Raw genomic sequence first — 20,039 nt, 5'->3', positions numbered from 1 at the left:
CTGGTCACGCGCTGGCACTTCACAAAATGGAAGCGGCACTCTCGTCCATATCACTACCCTGGTCCTGATGAACACTATCGTAATGACGGGTCACCCCGGTGTAATTCGAGGAAGCGTTGGACACACACAGTGGGAACAGGCTGGCTACAAAACTCAGACGAGGCACTGTTCCGGGCAACAGGCTCCGGCGCAAGTTTACCAAGTCAAGCGTTGTCAGCCCAGACCCCGATCATCGTGTCTACCAACGCAAGTCCGAATGGCGGTGTGTTCAAACCGCCGTGATCGTCGTTCTGACCTGCGTCGCTCTCAGCACGCTGTCCGAGTGGAGATTGCACAAACCGCCTTTCGGACCTGACCTTGGACGCCGCGGAAGATAGCAATTCAAACGGCCAATGTCGATGCTTGCTGCTGATATATCGCCGCCGATGTGTTTCCGCACCACCGCTTTTTCTGCCCCTGGACTGAGTGTATTATCGCGGATCTACTCGCCGAGCGCAGACGCCATCATCGTAATGCCAGGTAAATGCGTTCCACGGACAGTTCGACGACTACATGCTCGTGCGCGGCATGGGCTGGGAAGAAACGATGTGCGTCCACATCGCGTGTGGTGTGGCGTACGGAGCCATCATCGCCCTCCTGGTCTCGTTCTTCTTTCCGCAACCTCGCGGCTAAACCGACAACCCAGTATCATCTGGAAGCATCGGGTCGAGAAGCATGATCGCATATTCTCAAGAGTCCGGCTTTGAAAGTTGTTCTGTGGGCGAGACTAGCAGACGTTGTGAGAGCGCGGGGCGGCAACGGGGGATAGGCGAAGGCAAGGAAGGCGACGGCAACGAGGGTGAGGGTGGGTAAGATTCGTGTCCGGGAGAAGGGTGGAGCTGTCTTCTGTAGCGGAGCGATGGGCATTTTGAACTTTTCGTTCCGGAGTGTGCTGGAGACTGAGTCTTGACTTCCTCCGGAACGAATACGTGGGTATTGAGAAAGCCGTCATGCTATATGAGATCCTGGAGGCAGTCAGTATATCCTCAGATGTTGAAGCTGTTGCGTTTCAACCCCCGCCGCGCGTTGAACAAGAGGTGAAACGGAGTGAACAGAACGTAGATCGTCTAGGAGTCTTCTAGACAATTCAAGACACCGACATGGCACCTCATATTTCGTGTTGAAGAATACAATCTTGAAAACTGACATTCTTTGCACTAGAAAAAAGCAACTCGTATCTTCCTGCCATGTCGAAAGAGTCTCCGATACATATGCCTGCCATCAATATGTCCTTGCACGTGCGCGAACTCTCATTTGACTCCACCCCGACGGCTTCAAAGCCCCATGGCCCACCACTGACCATCCCACACGCTTTCAAACCGCCTACAAGTCAATTGATCGACGTCCAAGTAGACACACGGCCCTACTCGGCGTCTACAATCATCTCGTCACCACCCTGATCCTTGTCCTCTTCTGCCACTCGCATGCCTGCCTCGAAGCTGGGGTAGCTCTGTGCCGCCCTGAGAGCAAGCTGGTAAAACATGACAGTCTTAGTGCCACCCATATTGAGACCCTTGGCCTTACACATCTTCTTGAGCTGCTCGTGGTTCCACTCCATATCGGCGTCGACGAGGGAAGAGACGAGTTCCTTCTTGGTCCTGTCGGTGGGAAGACCACGTTTGGCGCAAAGCTTAGTGAGGTCGGTCATGTCGAGGTAAGAGCGCGGATCAGCGGTCTCAGACTCATCCTTCGGAACCTTCGAGGACTTGGCTTTGGATGCTGTTGCTTTCGCCGGAGCATCTATGTCTGCATCGATCTTTGCCCTCTTTCCACGCTTCTTAGATGTCGCAGCGGCCTTCTTGATCTGCGCATTACGCTCAGTCTTAGCCTTCTGGTTCTCAGTCGCCTTTTGCATGCGAAGCTGTGCCTGGGCGGCGCGCTGCAATGCTCGGTCGGCCTTCTCCTGCTCTTTCGCTGCACGCCGGTTGGCAATCTCCTCAGCCTTCTGAGCATTCTTGATCTTGACTGCGTCCTTTACGCGCTTCTCTAGGGATTCGCGGGTTTCCTTCTCGGCGATCTCCTTCTCTCGCTCTACTGCGCGTGATAGGCGGAAGACTTCGAGCTCTTCGCGGCGGGTGTCTGGATCGTCATCTACCTCGCATGGGATGCGCGCAGTGCCGGATATGAGCTGACCATAGCGAACACGACAGGCGTTGGCGCTGAAATGGGAGTCTGTATCGAGGCGGCGCATGTACTCGGAGACTTTGCGGAATCGCCAGGCGCGGATGCGCTCAATCTCGTAGCTGATCTCGATGTCGGCCAGGGCGTAGGCTTGAGCAAGATGTTGGTCCTTGAGGCAGTCAGTGGCTGGTTCGGCAGCAGGATTGTGATGGACTCACATCCTCAAACCCCCACTCTTTGTAGCCTTCTCGCAGGAGGAAATCGAAGTTCTCAGCCTGAGCTAGGCGAATGCGCATGATGCGGGTAGAGATGGACTTCTGGTCGTAGCGAACGCGGCCATCCTTTGCGAGCTTCTCGGATATCTGGCGATCACTGAAGCCCTTTTCGCGCATGTCGAGCATGAGCTCATCGTCAGAGTCAAGGGTAGCGGACACGCGCTTGTGATAAGCTGGGAGGCTTTCCCCCTTCTCCCGACCGCCTACAGGTAGTCAAAATACTGTGAGAAGCTTCAGAGGCGTGAACTTACGGCGGCCGAACGTGCCGAATACTCGAGAGCTTGTGTGGTGAGCCAGCGGATTGGTGTCTTCGTCGAGAAGGAAGGACTCGCTACCTTCAGCCTTGATACGCACGCCGGTCAACTTGGAGTGGTTCTGATCGGTGTCAGGAGCCTCGAAGCGGACACGCTTGCGCTTCTTCCCAACAGCGGTGTCGTAGTAGTCGCCAGTCTCGTCATCATCGTCCTCATCAACTTCAAATTCATCGTTATCGGAGCTATCAAGCCTGAATTGGTCCTGTTGTTCGTCAGTGAATGCTCTCAGGATGGGAAATGGCCTGCTCACATGGTGCGCTGCCAACAAGCTAGAGCCGTAGACGTCGTCGTCGGGATCGTCGTTGGAAGCTGTTTGAAGAGCATCGTTGAAGTCCATGTCATCAATGGGCTCGGCATCTGTAATCTACGTCAATGCCATGGTTGTTTGGGGCCAACACAAGAAGACTTACTGTCGAAGGTAAGACCAGAGTCGGCCATGTCTACGGCAAATTCTAGGCAGTTGAGTTGTTCAAAAAAGTGTGTAGATGGTGTGGAGCTGTTCACGTTGTGAATTGGGGGCTATAAAGCCACTTGCCGAGTATGTGAAATACTGTCGAGTGAGCCAACAAACGCGAAAGGTGCAGGTGAGAGAGCGCTGGATTCTTCAGAACGCTGGCAGAAACAAACGCTGCTGCCGAATCTATATTGCTGCCTCTGGGTCTGGCTGCGATAGCCCACAAGCCCAGAAGGTAGGTACAGATCAGCGAATGATGACAAGTGAAGGACACAAGTGAGAATTGCAGTATCGGAGAAGTCAGCAGCTCGAGTTGGTTATCTCGGGGTCAGAGTCAGATCTTGGGAAGCAATCTGTTGCAAATAGAACACGGCTAGGATTACCATCTTGCTTGCCTTCCCGCTTCTAAAGCGACGCAGGGGATTGATTCAATCGATCATCCCCAGTGTCAAAGTCGGATCTTAAGGCCGCCTGCAACGCCAGAAACACCGGTTTTGCCGGCATCATGTAATTCATGCGAAGCTGAGATCTGGACGAAACCAACAGACCTCGCAGAATCCATCTCTTGCGCTTACAATAGAGGGGTCATAGTGAAGCGCAGTGAGAAGACGTGAGGATGCAAAGTAGTCAAATGACAGTAGAGACCCATTGGCCAATCGACCAATACCGCAGTTAGCTACATTTGGCGTTTGTTACGAAGTCGAGGCTGCGCGTGTAGTGCAGTGGCGTTGGACTGTCGTTGCTTCACATGCGCGCGCCAACACTGGAGCTAAGGACCCCTGCCAATGACGTAGGCGTTCTTGGGCGCGCGACCAGACTCGCAACAGGGCCACACGACATGCTTACCGCGTGTCGATCGCCGTGTGAAGAAGATCGCCTGCAGGGTGGCTGAGCTGCTGTCCAGATCTTTAATAGACGTCAGTCCTGGACAAATCCGTACATTTCCCCAGTCGATACCTACTTGCATCAAGCCCCGCAAACAGCTGCAAGGCACAGACATTACTAATATGGCCTCCTACCTGCAAAAACTGCGACCAAAGGCGAAGCAGAATGATCCCGCCAACTTCAGAGACACCGTCGTATATAATGCGCCAGGCACAGAGGGGGCAGCCAAGCCCACAGGGCCGGTCCCTTCACCGCCGCCTGCGCCGGCGATCAGCGAACCGGCTGACGAGACTGGCGCCGAGCCTGTTCTAGACGAGGAAGACGAGAAGTTCCTTGAAAGACTTGCAGCAATCGCATCCGAGCCTGAGGGCACTCCGCCACCGCTTCCTGGCCGTCCCGCCGTAGTCATAGACGACAGTGGACAGCAAAAGGTTGGCAAAGACGCACAGGCGGCTTTGATGGATGGCGCTGACAAGATTGCGCTTCCAAAGAGCCCACCAGAGAAGAAGGCATTCGCATCATACTTCAGCAACTTTTCCGTCCCAAAGTTCGGCAAGAAGGCCGACAAGCCTGAGAGCGCGACGGACACTGCAACGAAGGACAAGAAGGGCAAAGCAAAGGTCACAGAGGCCGAGCGTAACGAGCTCGCCGACAACCTCCTCGCAGCCGCGGAAAAGACAAAGTCGGCAGAGGAAGCAGAGGTGGACAAGGAAACGCAGGACCTCAGCAAGATCCTCGAAGAGCTGAACATGTCGGCCGTCAACAACCGCGTGTTTTCCTTCAGCAAAGAGTCGGAAGAGCTCCTGCAAAAGTTCACTCTCGTCCTCAAAGACGTCGTCAACGGCGCGCCCCACGCGTACGACGACCTCGAGAAGCTCTTCACCGACTACGACACGCAGCTGAAGAAAATGTACGGCGGCCTCCCCCCCTTCCTGCAGAACTTTGTCAAGAGCCTGCCCGCCAAGATGACGGCCGCGCTGGGTCCCGAGCTGCTCGCCGCGAGCGCAGAGAAGCCGGGATTCGACGGCAAGCAGAAAGCCGGTGGCGAGGGCAGCAAGAGCAAGAAGAGCAGAATCCCAGGCGTGCCCAAGATCCCCAGTCTCAAACAACTAGTCTCGGCGCAGGGTGCGGTCGCAACAGCGCTGAGGAGCATCGTGAACTTTTTGAAATTCAGATTCCCCGCGCTGGCCACGGGAACAAACCTGATCATGAGCCTGGCAGTGATGAGTATGTGTACCCCCGATCGTCCATCATCGAGACAGCAGCTGACCCCCTGCAGTCCTCCTCTTCGTGTTCTGGTACTGCCACAAGCGCGGCCGCGAAGTGCGTCTGGAGCAGCAACGGCGCGCGGCCGAGACCGAGACGTCCGGGTCCTCGAGCGCAGTCGCCAGCGACGACGACTCGGTGTTCGGCGACCACAAGAGACAGAAGACCAAAGCCTCATCCGAACCCGTGCCCAGGGTAGCAGGCGAGCCCGCAGCGCCGACGATCATCGCGGACCACAAGGAGGAGGACAAGGCGACGGTGGCTGATTTACCTGACGTCTCGCAGCTGCCTGAGCCTGGCACGGCGCGGGAGGAGAAGTAGCGGGAGGACAAGTAGCGGGACTGGCTGTGTGTGTTGGTTTAAATTACTCTTTTTTCGTTGCGTATACCCGGGTTTGACGACGGTGATGGAAGTAATGAACGGCGCATACTCGACACGAGTGAATACATGCACACACACCTGCTGAGATCACGTCTCGCCAAACACAAACACACCCTTCCCCTCGCGATACCCCTCCAGCGTCCCCTTGACCTTGGCAATCAGCTCGTCCCCCCCTGTGTCATGGCTCCACGTGATCTGATCAAACGGCGTATCCTTGAACTCGCCGCTGCGCGTCAATTCCAGCACCTCAGCCACAGCCTCCAGCTTCTCGGCGGGATTCTGCTCGGCCCACCGACTGACCCAGAAGCCGTGGAAATGGATATCCTTGAAGATCAGCATCGACGCGGGTATGGTCAGCGGCTGCTTGGACATGGCGCCGTAAGTGACAAAGTGCGCAGACGGCGAGAGCAGCTTCGCCATGGCGACCGCAGGCTTACCGTTGACGCAGTTCAGCGCCAGTCCGATGCGCTCGCCGCCGCCGTTTGTCCACTCCTTGACCCGGTCGCGGAGGCCCGGTGCCTGCAGCTCCGCGTCGGTCAGGACGACGTCTGCGCCCAGCGCGGTCAGGTCGGCTTTCAGCTTTGCGTCTGCGGCGTCCGAGTCCCGCCCGCGGACGACATTCAGGCTCTTCAGGCCCCATTTGCGGCCGAGCTGGATCGCGGCGCGGCCCACGCCCGAGTTGGCCCCGTTCTGGACGAACCACTCGCCGGGCTGCAGGGGCGTGAAGGCGCGCAGCATGCGGTGCGCCGTGCACGGGTTGACGCTTACGGTGCCGGCCTGCAGGGCGGAGATGCCCTCGCGCATCGACTCCTCGAGCTTGACGACCTGGGCGACTGTTGCGGACGCGTGGGTGCGCCACGTGCCGAAGCCGGGCGCCTTGATGAAGACCCAGTCGCCCCTTTTGAAGCCCGCGCTCTTCGCCCCGTCGCCGAGCGCCGTGACCTCGGCCACGCCTTCGTTGCCCGCGACGGCGATGGGATGCGGCGTGCCCAGGTCCGTGGTGAAGGTCGGCTTCGACGGGTACACGCCCTGGATCTGGTTGATGTCGGCCGGATTGATGGGCGAGGCGAGGAAGCGGAGCGTCATCCTGTCGCCGTGGGGCGGCGAGATCGAGTGCCCGTGGAGCGCGAGGACAGACGGCGGCTCGCCATACTCGGAGAATGTGAGGGCTTTGGCCTGCTCGTAGCCGTACGCTGAGATGCTGCGTCGCTGTGCAAGCGGTGCGAGCGGTGCGATTGCGAGCCGTGCAGCGAAGCGAGAGCTCCGCGCGCATGTCCGCGCCATCGCCGGCGCAGGAGAGAGCAGTCTCGAAGCCATTGATGCCAGAAAGCGCAATGTCGTGTCTGGAGAAATGTTTGGCGCTCTTGGCATCCAGCAACAAGACGTCAGAGCTATGACGTGCGTGAGCCGCGGCATCTGATAGTGGGGAGCTTCGAGCTTCACCCCTCAGAATCTAACCACTGACCCATTGGCATTCCCCCGCAACACACAAAAGTCAAGATGAGTGCAGCGGAAGAGATGGTCATCATCCTCACCGGCGCCTCACGAGGTAAGTCGACGCCGCCAACATCCACGCCTCCACCCCAGCACAACAACCACGCCCTCACAGCACCCCCCGCCCCACTAACCCCCTCCCCCCCAGGAATCGGCCTCACAATAGCACACCACATCCTCTCGCAGCCCGCCCAGCACAAAGTCGTCGTCACAGCACGGACCGCCTCAGCCCTGCAAGACCTGCAGACCAAATACGGCGCATCCCGCGTCGAGATTCTCGCCAGCGACGCATCCTCGCCTTCCTTTGGCGCGTCGCTGGTGCGCGCCGCACACACCCGGTTTGGGCGTCTGGACAGCATCATCATCAACCACGGCTCACTCGACCCCGTGGCGAAGGTGGGCGACACCACGGCCGAGCAGTGGCGCGATGCGTACGCGACGAATGTGTTCAGCGCTGTGGACCTGATACGCGCCGCACTGCCCTCGCTGCGGGAAACGCGGGGTCGTGTCGTGGTGACGAGTAGTGGTGCTGCGACGGGTGCGTACCAGGGCTGGGCTGCGTACGGCTCGGGGAAGGCAGTGCTGAACCACGTTGTTGCCAGCCTGGGCGTCGAGGAGGCTGATGTTGTTAGTGTGAGTGTAAGGCCGGGTGTTGTGGATACGGAGATGCAGCGCGCGATTCGCGAGGAGCATAAGAATGCCATGAGTGCGAGCGACCAGGCCAAGTTCCACGGCTTGCATAGCGAGGGGAAGCTAGTGCGGCCTGAGCAGCCTGGTGGTGTGATTGCGAATCTGGCGCTGAGGGGAGAGAGGGCGTTGAGCGGCAAGTTTCTGAGCTGGGATGATGAGAGCTTGAGGGGGTACAGGACGGATTTGTAGGGCGCGTGTGGGTGCGAATATGGCGAGGATAGAGGATAGATATAGAAATGCATGTCATTCAACACATACTATCACAAGTGCATACGCTTCTAACAATCCAACCACAACGCTCAACCGCTGCTGCTCGGCCTGCCAGCCAGGGTATCAATAGGCGTAGGGTTCTTGGGCGCTTGGGGCCGCCCAGATAGCGTATCGACCGTCTCCTTGAGGGCCATCCAGAACTCGTGCTTGGGGCGTCTGCGGTGCCACTCCGTCTCCTTCTTCTCGACCTGCTCCATGGGAGAAAACAGCAGCTTGCTGCCCTTGATGCCGACGACGCTGACGCTCATGGGATCTTCGTCGATCTCGTCGGCGTCCTGCCCGATGAACTCCTCGAGGTGCTGCATGGCCTTGGTCGCGAACCGGACGGCGCGCACGCGGTCCATCGGCGACGGCGTCGTGCCCTGCTGGAAGTGACCCGGCACGCCGTGGCGGGACTCGAACTTGCCCTTGCCGGCCTCTGCGATCATCTGCGCAATCGTCTGCACAGAGTACGTCTTGCTGGCCTTCTCGTTGACGAGGATCACCTTTCCGGACCGCGAGATGCCCTTGTCCTTTCTGAACACGGCCGCCAGGTGGTCGATGTCGCGGTCCAGCATCTTGAGGTTGATGCCGTCCTCGGGTGTGTACACGGCGAGCGCGCCGATGGAGAGTCCCGCGACGGTAGCAATGTACCCAGATTCACCACCCTGGGTCTCGATTACGAAGACACGGCGACGTGACGCAGACGCGGATTGACGGCAGGCATCGGCGTACTGGATGAGCGCGTTCAGACACGTGTCCGAGCCGATCGAGTACTCGGTTCCAGGGACGTTGTTAGAGATGGTGGCGGGAACGATGACCTGTAGCTGTTAGTTTGACACATTGAAGTGCATCGCGAGAAGCGCTTACGATGGGAATCTTGAACGCCTTGTAATGCTCGCGAGCCTTGCGCAGCTCGGAGACAGCTGTAAAGGCCTCAAACCCACCGACAACGAACAACGACTGGATGTTGTACTTCTTGAAGACAAAGGCCGTCGTCTCGAGGTCCTCGCTGGGCAGTCCACGGTTGGTTCCGATCTCAGAGCCACCCTTCGAGGCCCACGTCTCGGCATCCACCCACTTGATGTCACGGACAGCACCAACAGGCTCGTCCGAGTGGTGGCGGATGATACCAGGGAACCCATTGTGGAGCGCAACGGGTGTGTGGCCACGAGCAATGCAGTATGCTACTGCAGCACGAGTGGCAGCGTTCATGCCACCAGCTGGTGCGCCAACGTGGATGATGCCGACACGCATGCGCTTCTCCTCGGGCAGGCGAAGCTCGGGCAAGTTGGCTGCGGTGGTGATGTGGTAGGACTTGTACTGCTCGGCAAACTCGGTATCGCGGAGCTGCATAGCACGCTCGAAATCCTTGTTCTCAATGGCAACGGCAACTTCCTTGGTCTGCGCAACCGCTTCCAGGAGTGACCGGCGGACGATCTTGTTCTCCTGGATACAGATGACAGGGCTGGGAGTCTCAGGTGTGGCCTCCAGGACGGCCTTGACAGCCTCAGCACCCTGCAGGGTGGCGAGCATGCGGTCGTAGGCAGAGGGCGTGCCTCCACGCTGAACGTGACCGAGTGTGGTGATTCTCGTGTCGAGCCCGCCATCCTTCGCAAGGACATCCTTGACCTGCTCACAGGTGATCTTCTTCAGCTCGCGGTCGATGGCACCTTCGGCAACAACAACGATGGTCTTGCGCTTGCCCATGGCCCTCTGCTTCTTGACCTGCTTCAGCATCTCCTTCTCCCAGCCGGGGTACGGTGGGTTCTCAGGCGTGAAGACAAAGTCGGCGCCAGTGGCCACACCAGCACTAAGAGCGAGCCAGCCGCAGTGCCGGCCCATGACCTCGATAACGAACGCACGCTGGTGACTGACGGCCGTGGTGTCGACCGAGTCGATGGCCTCGCAGATACGGGCAAGAGACGTGTAGCAACCGATGGTGGCATCGGTCATGGAGAGATCGTTGTCAATGGAGCCGACGAGACCGACGATGTTGAGGTGTCTGAACGGGTCGACCTGCTCCTTGGTGAGCTCTTTGCGCTCGAGAAGCTCCTCCAGCAGGCTGGGCCACTCGGCGCGGAACTTGTCGGCACCAGTCAGCGAGCCGTCACCGCCGCAGATGATCAGGGCGTCGATGCCCTTGATGATCATGTTCTTTGCGGCTGTCCGGCGGCCGTCTCGCTGCATAAACTCCATGCAGCGCGCTGTGCCAATGAGGGTGCCGCCCTCGGAGAGGAAGCCTCGCACGTCCTCCCAGTGCATCTCCCTGATCATGTCGCCGCCCTTGACGAGCCCATCGTAGCCCTCGTAGATGGCGAAGGCCTCGCAGTCGTTGTGGATGGCCATGCGGACGACAGCTCGCACTGCTCCGTTCATGCCGGGCGCGTCTCCTCCGCTGGTCATGACACCGATTCGCCTCTTCTTACCCTCGAGGGGTGCTGGCACGTTTGCAGGTGCCATGTGTGCGTGTATGGTGGTTGTGCGAGGTCGTAGGTCGTGGGTCGCGAGTGAAGCCTCAATGTGAGGAGACAGGAATGATGTAGACGCTGGGTGTTTCACTGTGGGTCAGGTATGAGGTCAAGGTGCCGTGTCCAGGAAAAGTGAGAGGCCGAAGCGGGTCCTCGTGGATGTGTTGAGGTCTAGAGAGCTTCAGGAGGGGTAGCTTCACAAGCAGGAAATAAGGTTGGTGGCAGGATGTAGCTGAGGAAAACAAAGCAACTTGATTGCAGACATGTCCAATCAATTACTATATATCTTCAGTGACCCCATGATAAGGTTGCGCGCGCCCATCTGCGTTGCTGCTCAGTGGCTGCGAGCTGCGGCATGACGTGGGTTGCTCAAAACCGCGAGCTCGAAGTGGGGGCACCGGCGACTCCACCCGCGCCGGCTCTTCAGTGTTTTCAGCCTCATCAAGTTCAACACCATGGCGGTTGAATCGAGATGAACAGCATGCTCAAGTGCGTTGACAACTCATCATTAAAGCCCAATATGTTATTTTTGTAGTAGCTGCATTCTACTTTGAAGTTTAGCGATACTTCTACTGCAGACTGGACGGTTGCAGGCTGCACTACCCACAACACGTGCAGGCTAGTCATGAAGCCCATGGGTGGCCGCATCCGGTCCGAGAAAGTGTGCCGCGAGCATCAGGTACCAAGAGCGCATCGTGCTCGTTTGTCGAGGTTGGACTGAACCACCAACTCGCCGATTAGCCATGTTTGATCCTCGCATGTACGAGTGGCGCCTCAAGACACCTTGACCAAGCAATTCGATGGGTTGATTCAAGGCAGTCGCGATAATCTCAGCTGATGTGTCGTCACTTGATTCGGGGTGCTCTTGGCTGTGTACTGTCTCTCGTGTTCTCCATAAGCCTTGTCAACTTACAGTCGCTAAAGACCTCCCGTGTTGAAGGCTTGTATCCGATTTTTTCCACAGCTTGAAAGACTGACTGCCATATCGCAACAGGGGAAGACATCACGTGGTCCACAAAGCAAGCCATGCATATGCGAGTACGGCCACGACCAGTGTGAGGACGGAAGACCTGGGAATCGCCAGGTCAGGATAGTATTCGGTACATCGCTCATCCAACCCAGCTCTGGACCTTTTCTTTGAGCGGCACTACGTCGCCCTTACCAGTCCAAGAGTGCGATTCCTGTGAAGGCTCCTGAGGATTACTTAGATGCAATGCCAGCAGGCCTTCTCTCAGCTCGACCGTGATATTATGTTTTGCAGGGGGCCCCTTTTTGCTGCTCTTGCTGGCAATCGTGACCCTGGCCTCATTACTTCTGACAGCTGCCCGATCGGTGTATTCGTTTCTGAGAACTCGGTGCGCTACGTGCAGCGACAGGACCCAGTCAAGATATGACACGATGTCCGCCGTAGTCTGGAACCTGTTCTCCGTTGAGAGGCCCAGGTCTGTCGCGAGCGACGATGGAAGCGTGAGCTTGTATTCGGTGCCGAATGTAGGTGCGCCGATGACGGTGCGTATCGCGATTAAGAGCTGTTCGGTTTGCGAGCCCGCACCTGATGGCAGAGTCAAGGTGGCTATGCCTGTGAGCGGTTTCGTGAACATGTCCAAGAGCTGATCCGTCGCGGAGAGATCCTTGTTGATAGACTTTCCAAGACTGTCACGCAGTCTGACAAATGACTCCTCGCGACTCGTCTCTAACGGTGCCTCAAGACCAGCGCTGCTCAGCGTGTTCGATACTGTGCTCAGATAGCTGAACAATGAGTCCACATTATGCAGGTGGTGAAGCATCGCGAGCAGAGTACGCAAAAGCGGAGGCGACTTTTTCTCTGGTTGCCGTGACGTCAACGGAGGCGGAAGCTGAGTACGACGGTACAATCGCATGCTATGCTCATGGGTCAACAAGAGTCTCAAAGCTTCGGCAGTCGCTTGCGCGAGCCAATCGTAGGTGTGGTCCTTTCTCTCTGGGATCTTGTCTTCGCGAGGTATGCAGTCGATGAGGAGCTGCCGCACTGAAGTGTCCGTTCCCGGCGCGTCTACAGTGATGACAGAATCTCGTAATCGAACGCCGTAGGGGAGTAGCTGCCGTGTCTCTAAGCCCATCTCGTGAAACAATTCTTCTTCCAGCAGCGAATCTCTTGCCAGCCGAATGGACTTCTCGACGGCGAGTCCTTCCCCTGTGGTTTCTACTGGACGCTGTGACGATCCGGTGATTTCTCCGCCCTCGATGACTCTTATGCGCAGTGTTTTCGGTTTCAAAGCAAGATTCGGATCGAGTACGATGCCGCCGTCGTTGTCCATTCGCAACGGCGCGGAGCCACGGGCTTTGAAGTGAGGGCTGGCTGCAAATATGTTAGCACTTACATTTTGATACTTCTTGCCAGCCACGTACCTTCTGGAAACCCATAGCGTACAGCAAAAGGCGCAGGGAGCTTGTCTGAACGCGTTCGGTGTATGGGCCAACCCTTGTCTGAGATGGACACAATCTCCTGCCAATACTTTGTCTCTTTGCGCACCTCCTTCTCCAAGTTCTTCGCCGCCTTCAGAATCTCATCGGTCGCAGCATCGAGCGCTTCCAGCCTAGCAGCTTTAGCCACAAGATCCTGCCTCTTTTGCTGCTCGTCTCTTCTCTGCTGCTCAGGTGCTCGCACAACGTCGAATTTATGGTCCTCCCTAGCGAGACCCATAGACCCGAAAGGAAGCCCTTTGTCGAGACCCTCTGTACGGAATGTTTGACTGAAGGACGAGGGCGCGCGTTTGTTCGGGTCGGCAGACAGGACCAGGGAGATGAGATCGAGCGCATTGGCAGCGGAAAACCTGGCGAACCTTCATGATGTCAGTAAAATAAGACATGCCGATAGACTATGCCCAGACGCACTCCAGGTGAGTAGACATCTCCCACTGCATCTTGATTATCTCGTCCCTCCTCTCCTCGAACGTCAGGGGCTTCTTCTCCTCGTCGCCGCCTTCTGAGCTGTCTTTCGCGTCGTCAAGCGCATCTTTCCCGGCGTCAATTTCAGCCTGTAGCGACTGCTCTGTTATATTGCGCAAATGGCCACGCTCCGCTGCGAGCTGCTCGATTTTCTGTAGTACTACATCTCTGCTGGATTCGTCGTCCTTGTCCGTCGGCCATGGGCGCAATGCCACGTCCTTCAGCGAGTCAAGTCCAGGCATGATGCGAACCGTCCAGCGACCCGGTTGCTTTAAAGCGACGTTGTTGACCGGTGCTTTGATAGAGGTGGACCCTTGCACAGAGGTTGAGGCTCACATCAGTAGCGCCCGCTTGTCGCGTCTCTTATCGATAAAGCTACACCTGCACCTCATTGTCGCTGTACCAATCTGGGTATGTGCAATGGCTGGCTCTTGAGTTGTTTGCACATCGGTCCTTGTATATCTGCATCAGTTGGAGAAGGTTACCTAAGTTCCCAAGTGTATTGTTCCTTCCACACCGTACCAGGTTACACGTGCGACTGCCCTCCCCGCTAGCGGCCATCTCCGACAGGCTTGTGGTCGGAGTCTTGGACACATTGACAGCCCAACGCTCTTCTCACCTGAACGTTCTCCCACCCACTGCTGCTTCATCATGACTACCAGATACCGCGTGGAATGTATGTCGTTCCCTAGAGCTGCCATGCTCCCTCGCTCACATCTTCAAGCTGAGCTTCAACGACGGTACACTAACGTAGTTGACATACAGATGCTCTCAAGGTCCGCCGCTCCACTGACACCTTGACAACACTTCTGACTTGACTCCAAGACTCACAGGCGAGATCAATTGGTGCGTACGCACGAATCCAAGTGATGTGACTCCAGTAGCTTACTCTCACAGATTGAATGGATCAAGGTACTATCTCTCGACAAACAGCAGCCATGCCATGGGAATGCTGACTCTTTGCAAGGGTCTGCTGGCAGTTCCATTTGTCCTCCACTCTCAACCGACAGCCGTTTTCGAGGAGAACGCACAGACCGTCCATCCGCAGGCCAGCGTGGCCCAACGTCGATATGCCGAGATCATGCGTGATGTGGAAGACATAATCAACGATCACAGTGAGTCTAGCTTACCTCATCAGTCTCGTCAATCTTTGGAGCACTTTGAGAAGATTGGCGTTGACCGACTTCGTAGTTGAACACCAGAAATTGGGGAAGCCAGACCGATCAAAGCTCAAGCTCTTGGTCCCAACCGTCGCGAATTTTTTCACGCCGCTAGCTCTTCACGATGCATTCATATTCCAAGATCAGCGGCGCTCAATCAGCTACCGGCGCTTTGTGCCACCTTCCTTCAACGATGTACGCCTTGTCTTGAACACAGCTCAGATCATGAGCCTCGTCCGCACGGGTCCTATTGAGCTTATGACCTTCGACGGAGATGTCACCTTGTACGATGATGGGATGAACTTGCTGCCTGAGAACCCAATCATCCCCAAAATCCTGCATCTCATGCGGCGAGGGTCCAAGATTGGCATCGTCACGGCGGCAGGCTACACAGAAGCCAGCCGATACTACGGGCGTCTTTTCGGGCTGTTGCACGCCATCCAAGAGTCCGACTTGCCGCTCGAGTCAAAGCAAGGGTTCATGATCATGGGTGGCGAGAGCAGCTTCTGCTTCAAGTTTGACGAAAACAGCGCCGATCTGTTGAGATTTGTTCCACGCGAGGAGTGGGTGCTCAAGGAGATGCTGTTGTGGTCGGACGCCGACGTTGCAGAGCTCCTTGACATTGCAGAAGCATCACTGAGAGATACAGTGAAGAACATGAGGATGAATGCCGACATTGTCAGGAAAGAGCGAGCCGTGGGCGTCATACCGAAGAACGGCGAGCGGTTCTGTCGAGAGACCTTAGAAGAGACCGTGTTGATTGTGCAGAAAGTCTTGGTAGGTTTCGAGTCGCTGCTAATACAAAAAATCTGCTGACGCGCCTAGGACATATCTGAGGTTGGACAGCGACTGCCATTTTGCGCCTTTAACGGTTTGTGGCTCACACTGTCTCATCGATCATACACTGACGCACGAACTAGGTGGTAATGATGTGTTCGTGGACATTGGAGACAAGAGCTGGGGCGTTCTGGCGTGCCAAAGGATCTTTGGGTCGATTGAGGGATCGAAGACGCTGCACGTTGGAGACCAGTTCCTGAGTGCCGGCGCAAATGACTTCAAGGCGCGTCTGGCATGCACAACGGCGTGGATTGCGAACCCGACAGAGACGTGCCAGCTGCTGGACGAGATCGCTGAACTGGACGAGACGCACCAGCGCAAGACACGATGATGCTGTCCGCAGGTGTTCTTGTGAAGGATGGAGCGGGGGTGGCAGTGCATGTGTTTGGCAGACTCAGCACCGTATCCTATTTATGTGCACAAGATATCCACCGAATCTAGTTCGTCTTGACGAGACCCTGCCACACCTGCGTCGTGTTTGTGGAGTTTGCACATGCCCCAATCCGTCTGTACCTGACTCGGCATGGGCCGCAACTTCCGCATCCGGCATTGGAGTTGCCTCGTGCCTGTCCACGGCCCTTCGCAACGTTTCCCACGCCGCCCCGTTGTGCGTGGTCACTTCTGTCGTAGTCGTTTTGTGCCAATTGCGGGATATTTTTCCAAGGCGGCACAATCACACGGCTCGTATAAGGTGGGCTGCTGTTGGCCGACGCCTCGCTGTATCCCGTGTTGCGCAAACCACGGTTCTCGCACCGTGCATCAACCCTGTCTCTCTCCTCCGCCCCGGCCCTCCCTGAGCTCACGCCCGTCTGCGGCCCTGCAACGTTCGCTGACCCTTTGTGGCGCTCTCGCCGCGCAGCTGCTTCGATCCAGTCGCAATTCATCCGCATTATCGAGGAGAGCAGAACCCCACCGCTCACCGCCGCGATGCCTGCCAAATTCAAGCCATTGACGCTTGCGCCCATTAACTTTTCGCTCACAGAGGGCACTTCGATTCCCGCACCGCTCGACTCGCCGCCCGAGACGCCTCGCCCTCCCACACCGGGCAAGGGACCTCTCTCATCGCATCCCACGCCCAAGTCACCCGGCTTTCCACCAACACAAGTCGGCTTGCCCAATGGGAAGGTATCTGAGGACTCGGTAGCACCAGAGCCTCCAGTGACCCGTGGACGGACGAGCGACGCAGCAGATGGCGGTCTGTCGCCTACAAGCCCTGGCTCACAGAACCGCCGGCCGTCTTCGGTGCGACAGTTCTTGGGTATCCGCACATCAAGGGACAGTCTGCAGCCGGAGGAGAGGCCCGGGTCGCCTGCTACCATAAGCGGGCAGCCCAGTCTCTCGAGGAAAAAGAGCAGTAGCTGGTTCGGCAGCAAAAGGAAGAGCTCGTACTTTGGGAGCGTGCCAGAGGAGACCAGGAACACATCAGCAGCAGTGCCTCTGTCGAGGCCAGCTCCGAACGGCGCAATGGGTGCTTCGGCCACTGTGTCGAGAGTGCCGGCCGTGCAGGTGCAGACGCCGCCCGTGAAGAGAGGACCGCCTCCCCCAGCGCTGCCCCAGCTCAACTCGTTTGGGGTGAACGAGAAGACGCTGAGCTTCGATGCGGACGACATGTTCAAGAACATCAAATAGAACACCAGCAAAAACAAGGTGGCATCGCATACATGCGCGGTGCGTGTAATGGATTGGAGCTTCATGACGATAGTCGATTCTGGAACATGACCTGGAGTTTATGAGATTGATTGTGGATAGTATATTACGTTCTCTGTTCTTGCTTGTTGCATAGCACACGATACCCCGGGTCGACGCACGACGGCAGGAGGGCTGGCACGGTTTGGGGATTGATATTGGATCTTGGACGCTGGAATTACTTTGTCGACAGCGGTGCTTGTGTGTGCGCTTGGCTGTGTTTGAGCGTTCGCTTCGGGGTTGTATGTTATCGCGAGGGCCGTTGCCGCTAGACTCTGCAAATACCATTCCTTATGTCTTTACCACCGTGCTGCGTCGTCTTGGGGGTCGACGTTTTCTGCGGCAGACACACGTCACGACCGCGTGGCGCTGGTCCAATCAAACGAGGGGTTGCACGCGCTGGCCAGCAACGCCCACGCTAACAGCTAACAACAAGACGGCTGCCATGTCAACAAACACAGTCAATACGGCGCCTGCAGCAGCCCTGCCACACCACCACGGTACATAATCGGCTTGCGCGCTTTCCGACTACACATCCAGTCGCCGGCAGACCTGTCGCAGCACCATTGCGACCGTCCTCGCTCTGCCATGGCCCACGACCAGGGCATGTTCTCGGTCCAGCGACCGCGCCAGGTGGGTTTGTTGTGTTTGGGCCGAAGCCCCACCGCCGACTGCTACTGATACTGCGCGCAGACATTAGGCCCCATGAACAACAACGTCAATTCCGCGATCCCAATGCCCTCGTCCGCGATGAAGCGCTCAAGCTCTGTCCACCAGATGCAGGGCTCGCAGTTTGCCGGCGGCAACAACCCCGCGCGCTCGCAGTCAGGAGGGCGCATGTCGCTCGCGCCGGGGCGACCGAGCCAGCCGCTTTTTGCGCGCTCGTCGTCCGGCACGAACCTCGCCGAGGGCTTTCCGTCGGTCCAGCGCCAGTCGATGGGTGCGTTTGGCGGCGCCAGCAGCGGGCGAAAGAGCTTTGCGCCGGGCGCCCCTCTCTTCCAGACACCAGCACCGCCGGCTGGGCCAGATTTTGGGGAGAGCGCACAGCGCCGCAGCAGCGTCTTCAAGGCGCGCGCCTCGTACGCGGGCGGAAGCTCTGGGGTCAAGCAGTCCTTCTTCCAGCAGGCGCCCATGCCAGCCACGCTTCCTGCCGACCCTCGAAACCTGAAGAACGCCAGCACGCGACAGGCTGTGGCGGCCGAACTGCATCAGTTCCTCACAAACAACAACTTCGAGATGGAGTCGAAGCACGTCTTGTCGGCCAAGGCCATGTCCTCGCCCACGCAAAAGGACTTCAACAACATGTTCCAGTGGCTGTACAACAAGATCGACCCCAGCTACAGATTCTTGAAGTCGATCGATCAGGAGGTCCCGGCACTCCTCCAGCAGCTCCGCTATCCCTTCCAGAAGTCCATCACGAAATCACAAATCGCGGCTGTTGGTGGGAACAACTGGCCGACGTTTCTGGGCCTGCTGCACTGGATGATGCAGCTCGTAGTCTTGTGCCAGAGATACGAGTCGGGCAGCTACGACGACGCTTGTGCCGAAGCTGGCTTCGACGTATCCGGCGACCGCATCATCTTCGAGTTCCTCACAGACGCATACAGCACATGGCTAGCAGCCGACGACGAGGAAGACGGAGAGGACGACGAGGAGTCACAAGCCCGCCATATGCAGCCCCACATCCAGAACATGGCGAACAAGTTTGAGCAGAGGAACGCGCACCATGCCGATGAGGTCAAGATGCTCGAGGCAGAGCACAAACTACTCCAGGAGCAGATCGACGAGCTCAGCAAGGCCGGCCCCAAGATTGCAAAGTACGAGGAGCAGAACGAGATCCTTGGCAAAGACAAGGTCAAGTTCGAGAGCTACAACGCGAGCATGGAGGCCAAGGTTCAGAAGTACACAGACCGCTGCGACTTCCTAGGGAACAGCATTGAGGAGCTCGAGGCCGAGCTCGAAGCAGCAGAGAAGGAGCAGGCCGAGCTCCAGGCCATCATCGACGGCCGCGGCATGACCATCAACGACATTGACCGCATGGCCGCGGAAAAGGACCGCCTGGACAACGCGCTACAAAACACCTCGGCACGCCTCGAAGAGTCCAAGAGAAAAGTGGCCGAGAAAGAAGTCGCCGCCTCGAAGAAACTCGACGAGCTCGAGCAAATCATCGAGCGCTACAACAACCTGGGCTACCAAATAGGTGTCATCCCATCCACCGCCGTCAACGCAAAGGGCCAGGACTACGAAGTCGTCCTCACCATCACCGATGCGCCAAACTTCTCCGGCTCCCAGATGGGCCAGTCAAGTCAAGAGCCCGCAGACCGCCTGCTCCAGGACCCCAGCACGGGATACTCGCCCGCACACCTGCTCAACCTCGACCTCAAGGGCACGGTCAAGAGCAACATCCTCACGCTGCGCAAGGAGATTGCGGAGCGCCGAAACGCCGCGCTCGAGGCCGACATGAACAACCACGACCTGCTCGACAAGATCAAAGAGGCCATGGACGACAAAGTTGCAGAGGTCGAGGCCCTCGGGCACCGCGTCGCGCAGGCCGAGGAGGAGCTCGAGAAACTCCGCGACATCACGAATACGCAGAAGAGCCAGAGCGACGCGCAGATTGAGCGCATGGAGAAGGAACTCGGCCGCATGCGCAGCGGGCTGGGGGATAGCGTGCAATTAATGGTGCAGCGCGAGATGGCTGTTAATATTGAGTAAGCCCCATATCTCCCTTCCTCCCTCCCTCCTCTCTCTCTCTCTTTCTCTCTCTCTCTCTCTCTCTCTCTCTCTCT

General features: G+C 57.5%; 9 protein-coding genes across 9 annotated transcripts in view; 5 read left to right on the top strand and 4 right to left on the bottom strand.

Annotated features, from left to right (window-relative positions):
- Positions 1–1,402: 1,402 nt before the first annotated feature.
- Positions 1,403–3,187, bottom strand: M421DRAFT_1638 (uncharacterized protein; the record flags this gene model as incomplete). The annotated part of the gene is made up of 5 exons (XM_033587704.1): positions 1,403–2,329; positions 2,379–2,638; positions 2,687–2,951; positions 3,000–3,106; positions 3,160–3,187. The coding sequence occupies 5 exons, from the start codon at positions 3,185–3,187 to the stop codon at positions 1,403–1,405; spliced, it is 1,587 nt and encodes a 528-aa protein (XP_033453325.1).
- Positions 3,188–4,210: 1,023 nt separating this feature from the next.
- M421DRAFT_53458 (uncharacterized protein) lies at positions 4,211–5,675 on the top strand (the record flags this gene model as incomplete). The annotated part of the gene is made up of 2 exons (XM_033595118.1): positions 4,211–5,315; positions 5,368–5,675. The coding sequence occupies 2 exons, from the start codon at positions 4,211–4,213 to the stop codon at positions 5,673–5,675; spliced, it is 1,413 nt and encodes a 470-aa protein (XP_033453324.1).
- Positions 5,676–5,822: 147 nt separating this feature from the next.
- On the bottom strand, positions 5,823–7,052 carry M421DRAFT_53986 (enoyl-acyl-carrier-proteinreductase 1 mitochondrial precursor; the record flags this gene model as incomplete). Its single annotated transcript, XM_033595173.1, has 1 exon — positions 5,823–7,052. The coding sequence occupies one exon, from the start codon at positions 7,050–7,052 to the stop codon at positions 5,823–5,825; it is 1,230 nt and encodes a 409-aa protein (XP_033453323.1).
- Positions 7,053–7,235: 183 nt separating this feature from the next.
- On the top strand, positions 7,236–8,108 carry M421DRAFT_53250 (NAD(P)-binding protein; the record flags this gene model as incomplete). The annotated part of the gene is made up of 2 exons (XM_033595094.1): positions 7,236–7,284; positions 7,378–8,108. The coding sequence occupies 2 exons, from the start codon at positions 7,236–7,238 to the stop codon at positions 8,106–8,108; spliced, it is 780 nt and encodes a 259-aa protein (XP_033453322.1).
- Positions 8,109–8,218: 110 nt separating this feature from the next.
- M421DRAFT_1634 (6-phosphofructokinase) lies at positions 8,219–10,631 on the bottom strand (the record flags this gene model as incomplete). Its single annotated transcript, XM_033587703.1, has 2 exons — positions 8,219–8,989; positions 9,039–10,631. 2 exons carry the CDS (start codon positions 10,629–10,631, stop codon positions 8,219–8,221), a joined length of 2,364 nt encoding a protein of 787 aa, XP_033453321.1.
- A 1,117-nt stretch (positions 10,632–11,748) lies between these two features.
- Positions 11,749–13,809, bottom strand: M421DRAFT_1633 (uncharacterized protein; the record flags this gene model as incomplete). The annotated part of the gene is made up of 3 exons (XM_033587702.1): positions 11,749–12,977; positions 13,028–13,461; positions 13,514–13,809. The coding sequence occupies 3 exons, from the start codon at positions 13,807–13,809 to the stop codon at positions 11,749–11,751; spliced, it is 1,959 nt and encodes a 652-aa protein (XP_033453320.1).
- A 173-nt stretch (positions 13,810–13,982) lies between these two features.
- Positions 13,983–16,028, top strand: M421DRAFT_416658 (IMP-specific 5'-nucleotidase 1). Its single transcript, XM_033591154.1, has 8 exons — positions 13,983–14,243; positions 14,267–14,273; positions 14,389–14,413; positions 14,465–14,479; positions 14,535–14,682; positions 14,759–15,504; positions 15,553–15,598; positions 15,648–16,028. Exons 1-8 carry the CDS (start codon positions 14,219–14,221, stop codon positions 15,893–15,895), a joined length of 1,260 nt encoding a protein of 419 aa, XP_033453319.1. The 5' UTR covers positions 13,983–14,218; the 3' UTR covers positions 15,896–16,028.
- A 121-nt stretch (positions 16,029–16,149) lies between these two features.
- M421DRAFT_416657 (uncharacterized protein) lies at positions 16,150–17,592 on the top strand. Its single transcript, XM_033591153.1, has one exon. The coding sequence runs from the start codon at positions 16,492–16,494 to the stop codon at positions 17,191–17,193; it is 702 nt and encodes a 233-aa protein (XP_033453318.1). The 5' UTR covers positions 16,150–16,491; the 3' UTR covers positions 17,194–17,592.
- Positions 17,593–17,707: 115 nt separating this feature from the next.
- M421DRAFT_256535 (uncharacterized protein) overlaps positions 17,708–20,039 on the top strand; it is a 3,082-nt gene continuing 750 nt past the window's right edge. Inside the window, exons 1-2 of the mRNA XM_033588648.1 lie at positions 17,708–17,883; positions 17,944–19,961. Coding sequence (XP_033453317.1) covers positions 17,839–17,883; positions 17,944–19,961 — 2,063 coding nt within the window. The 5' untranslated portion in view covers positions 17,708–17,838. The remainder of the gene's footprint in view (positions 17,884–17,943; positions 19,962–20,039) is intronic.

The sequence above is a fragment of the Didymella exigua genome (assembly GCF_010094145.1).
Source record: "Didymella exigua CBS 183.55 unplaced genomic scaffold M421scaffold_3, whole genome shotgun sequence".
NCBI classification, from domain to species: domain Eukaryota; kingdom Fungi; phylum Ascomycota; class Dothideomycetes; order Pleosporales; family Didymellaceae; genus Didymella; species Didymella exigua.
Note: the sequence above shows the minus strand (reverse complement) of the source record. Positions and strands in the feature narration are given on the sequence as shown.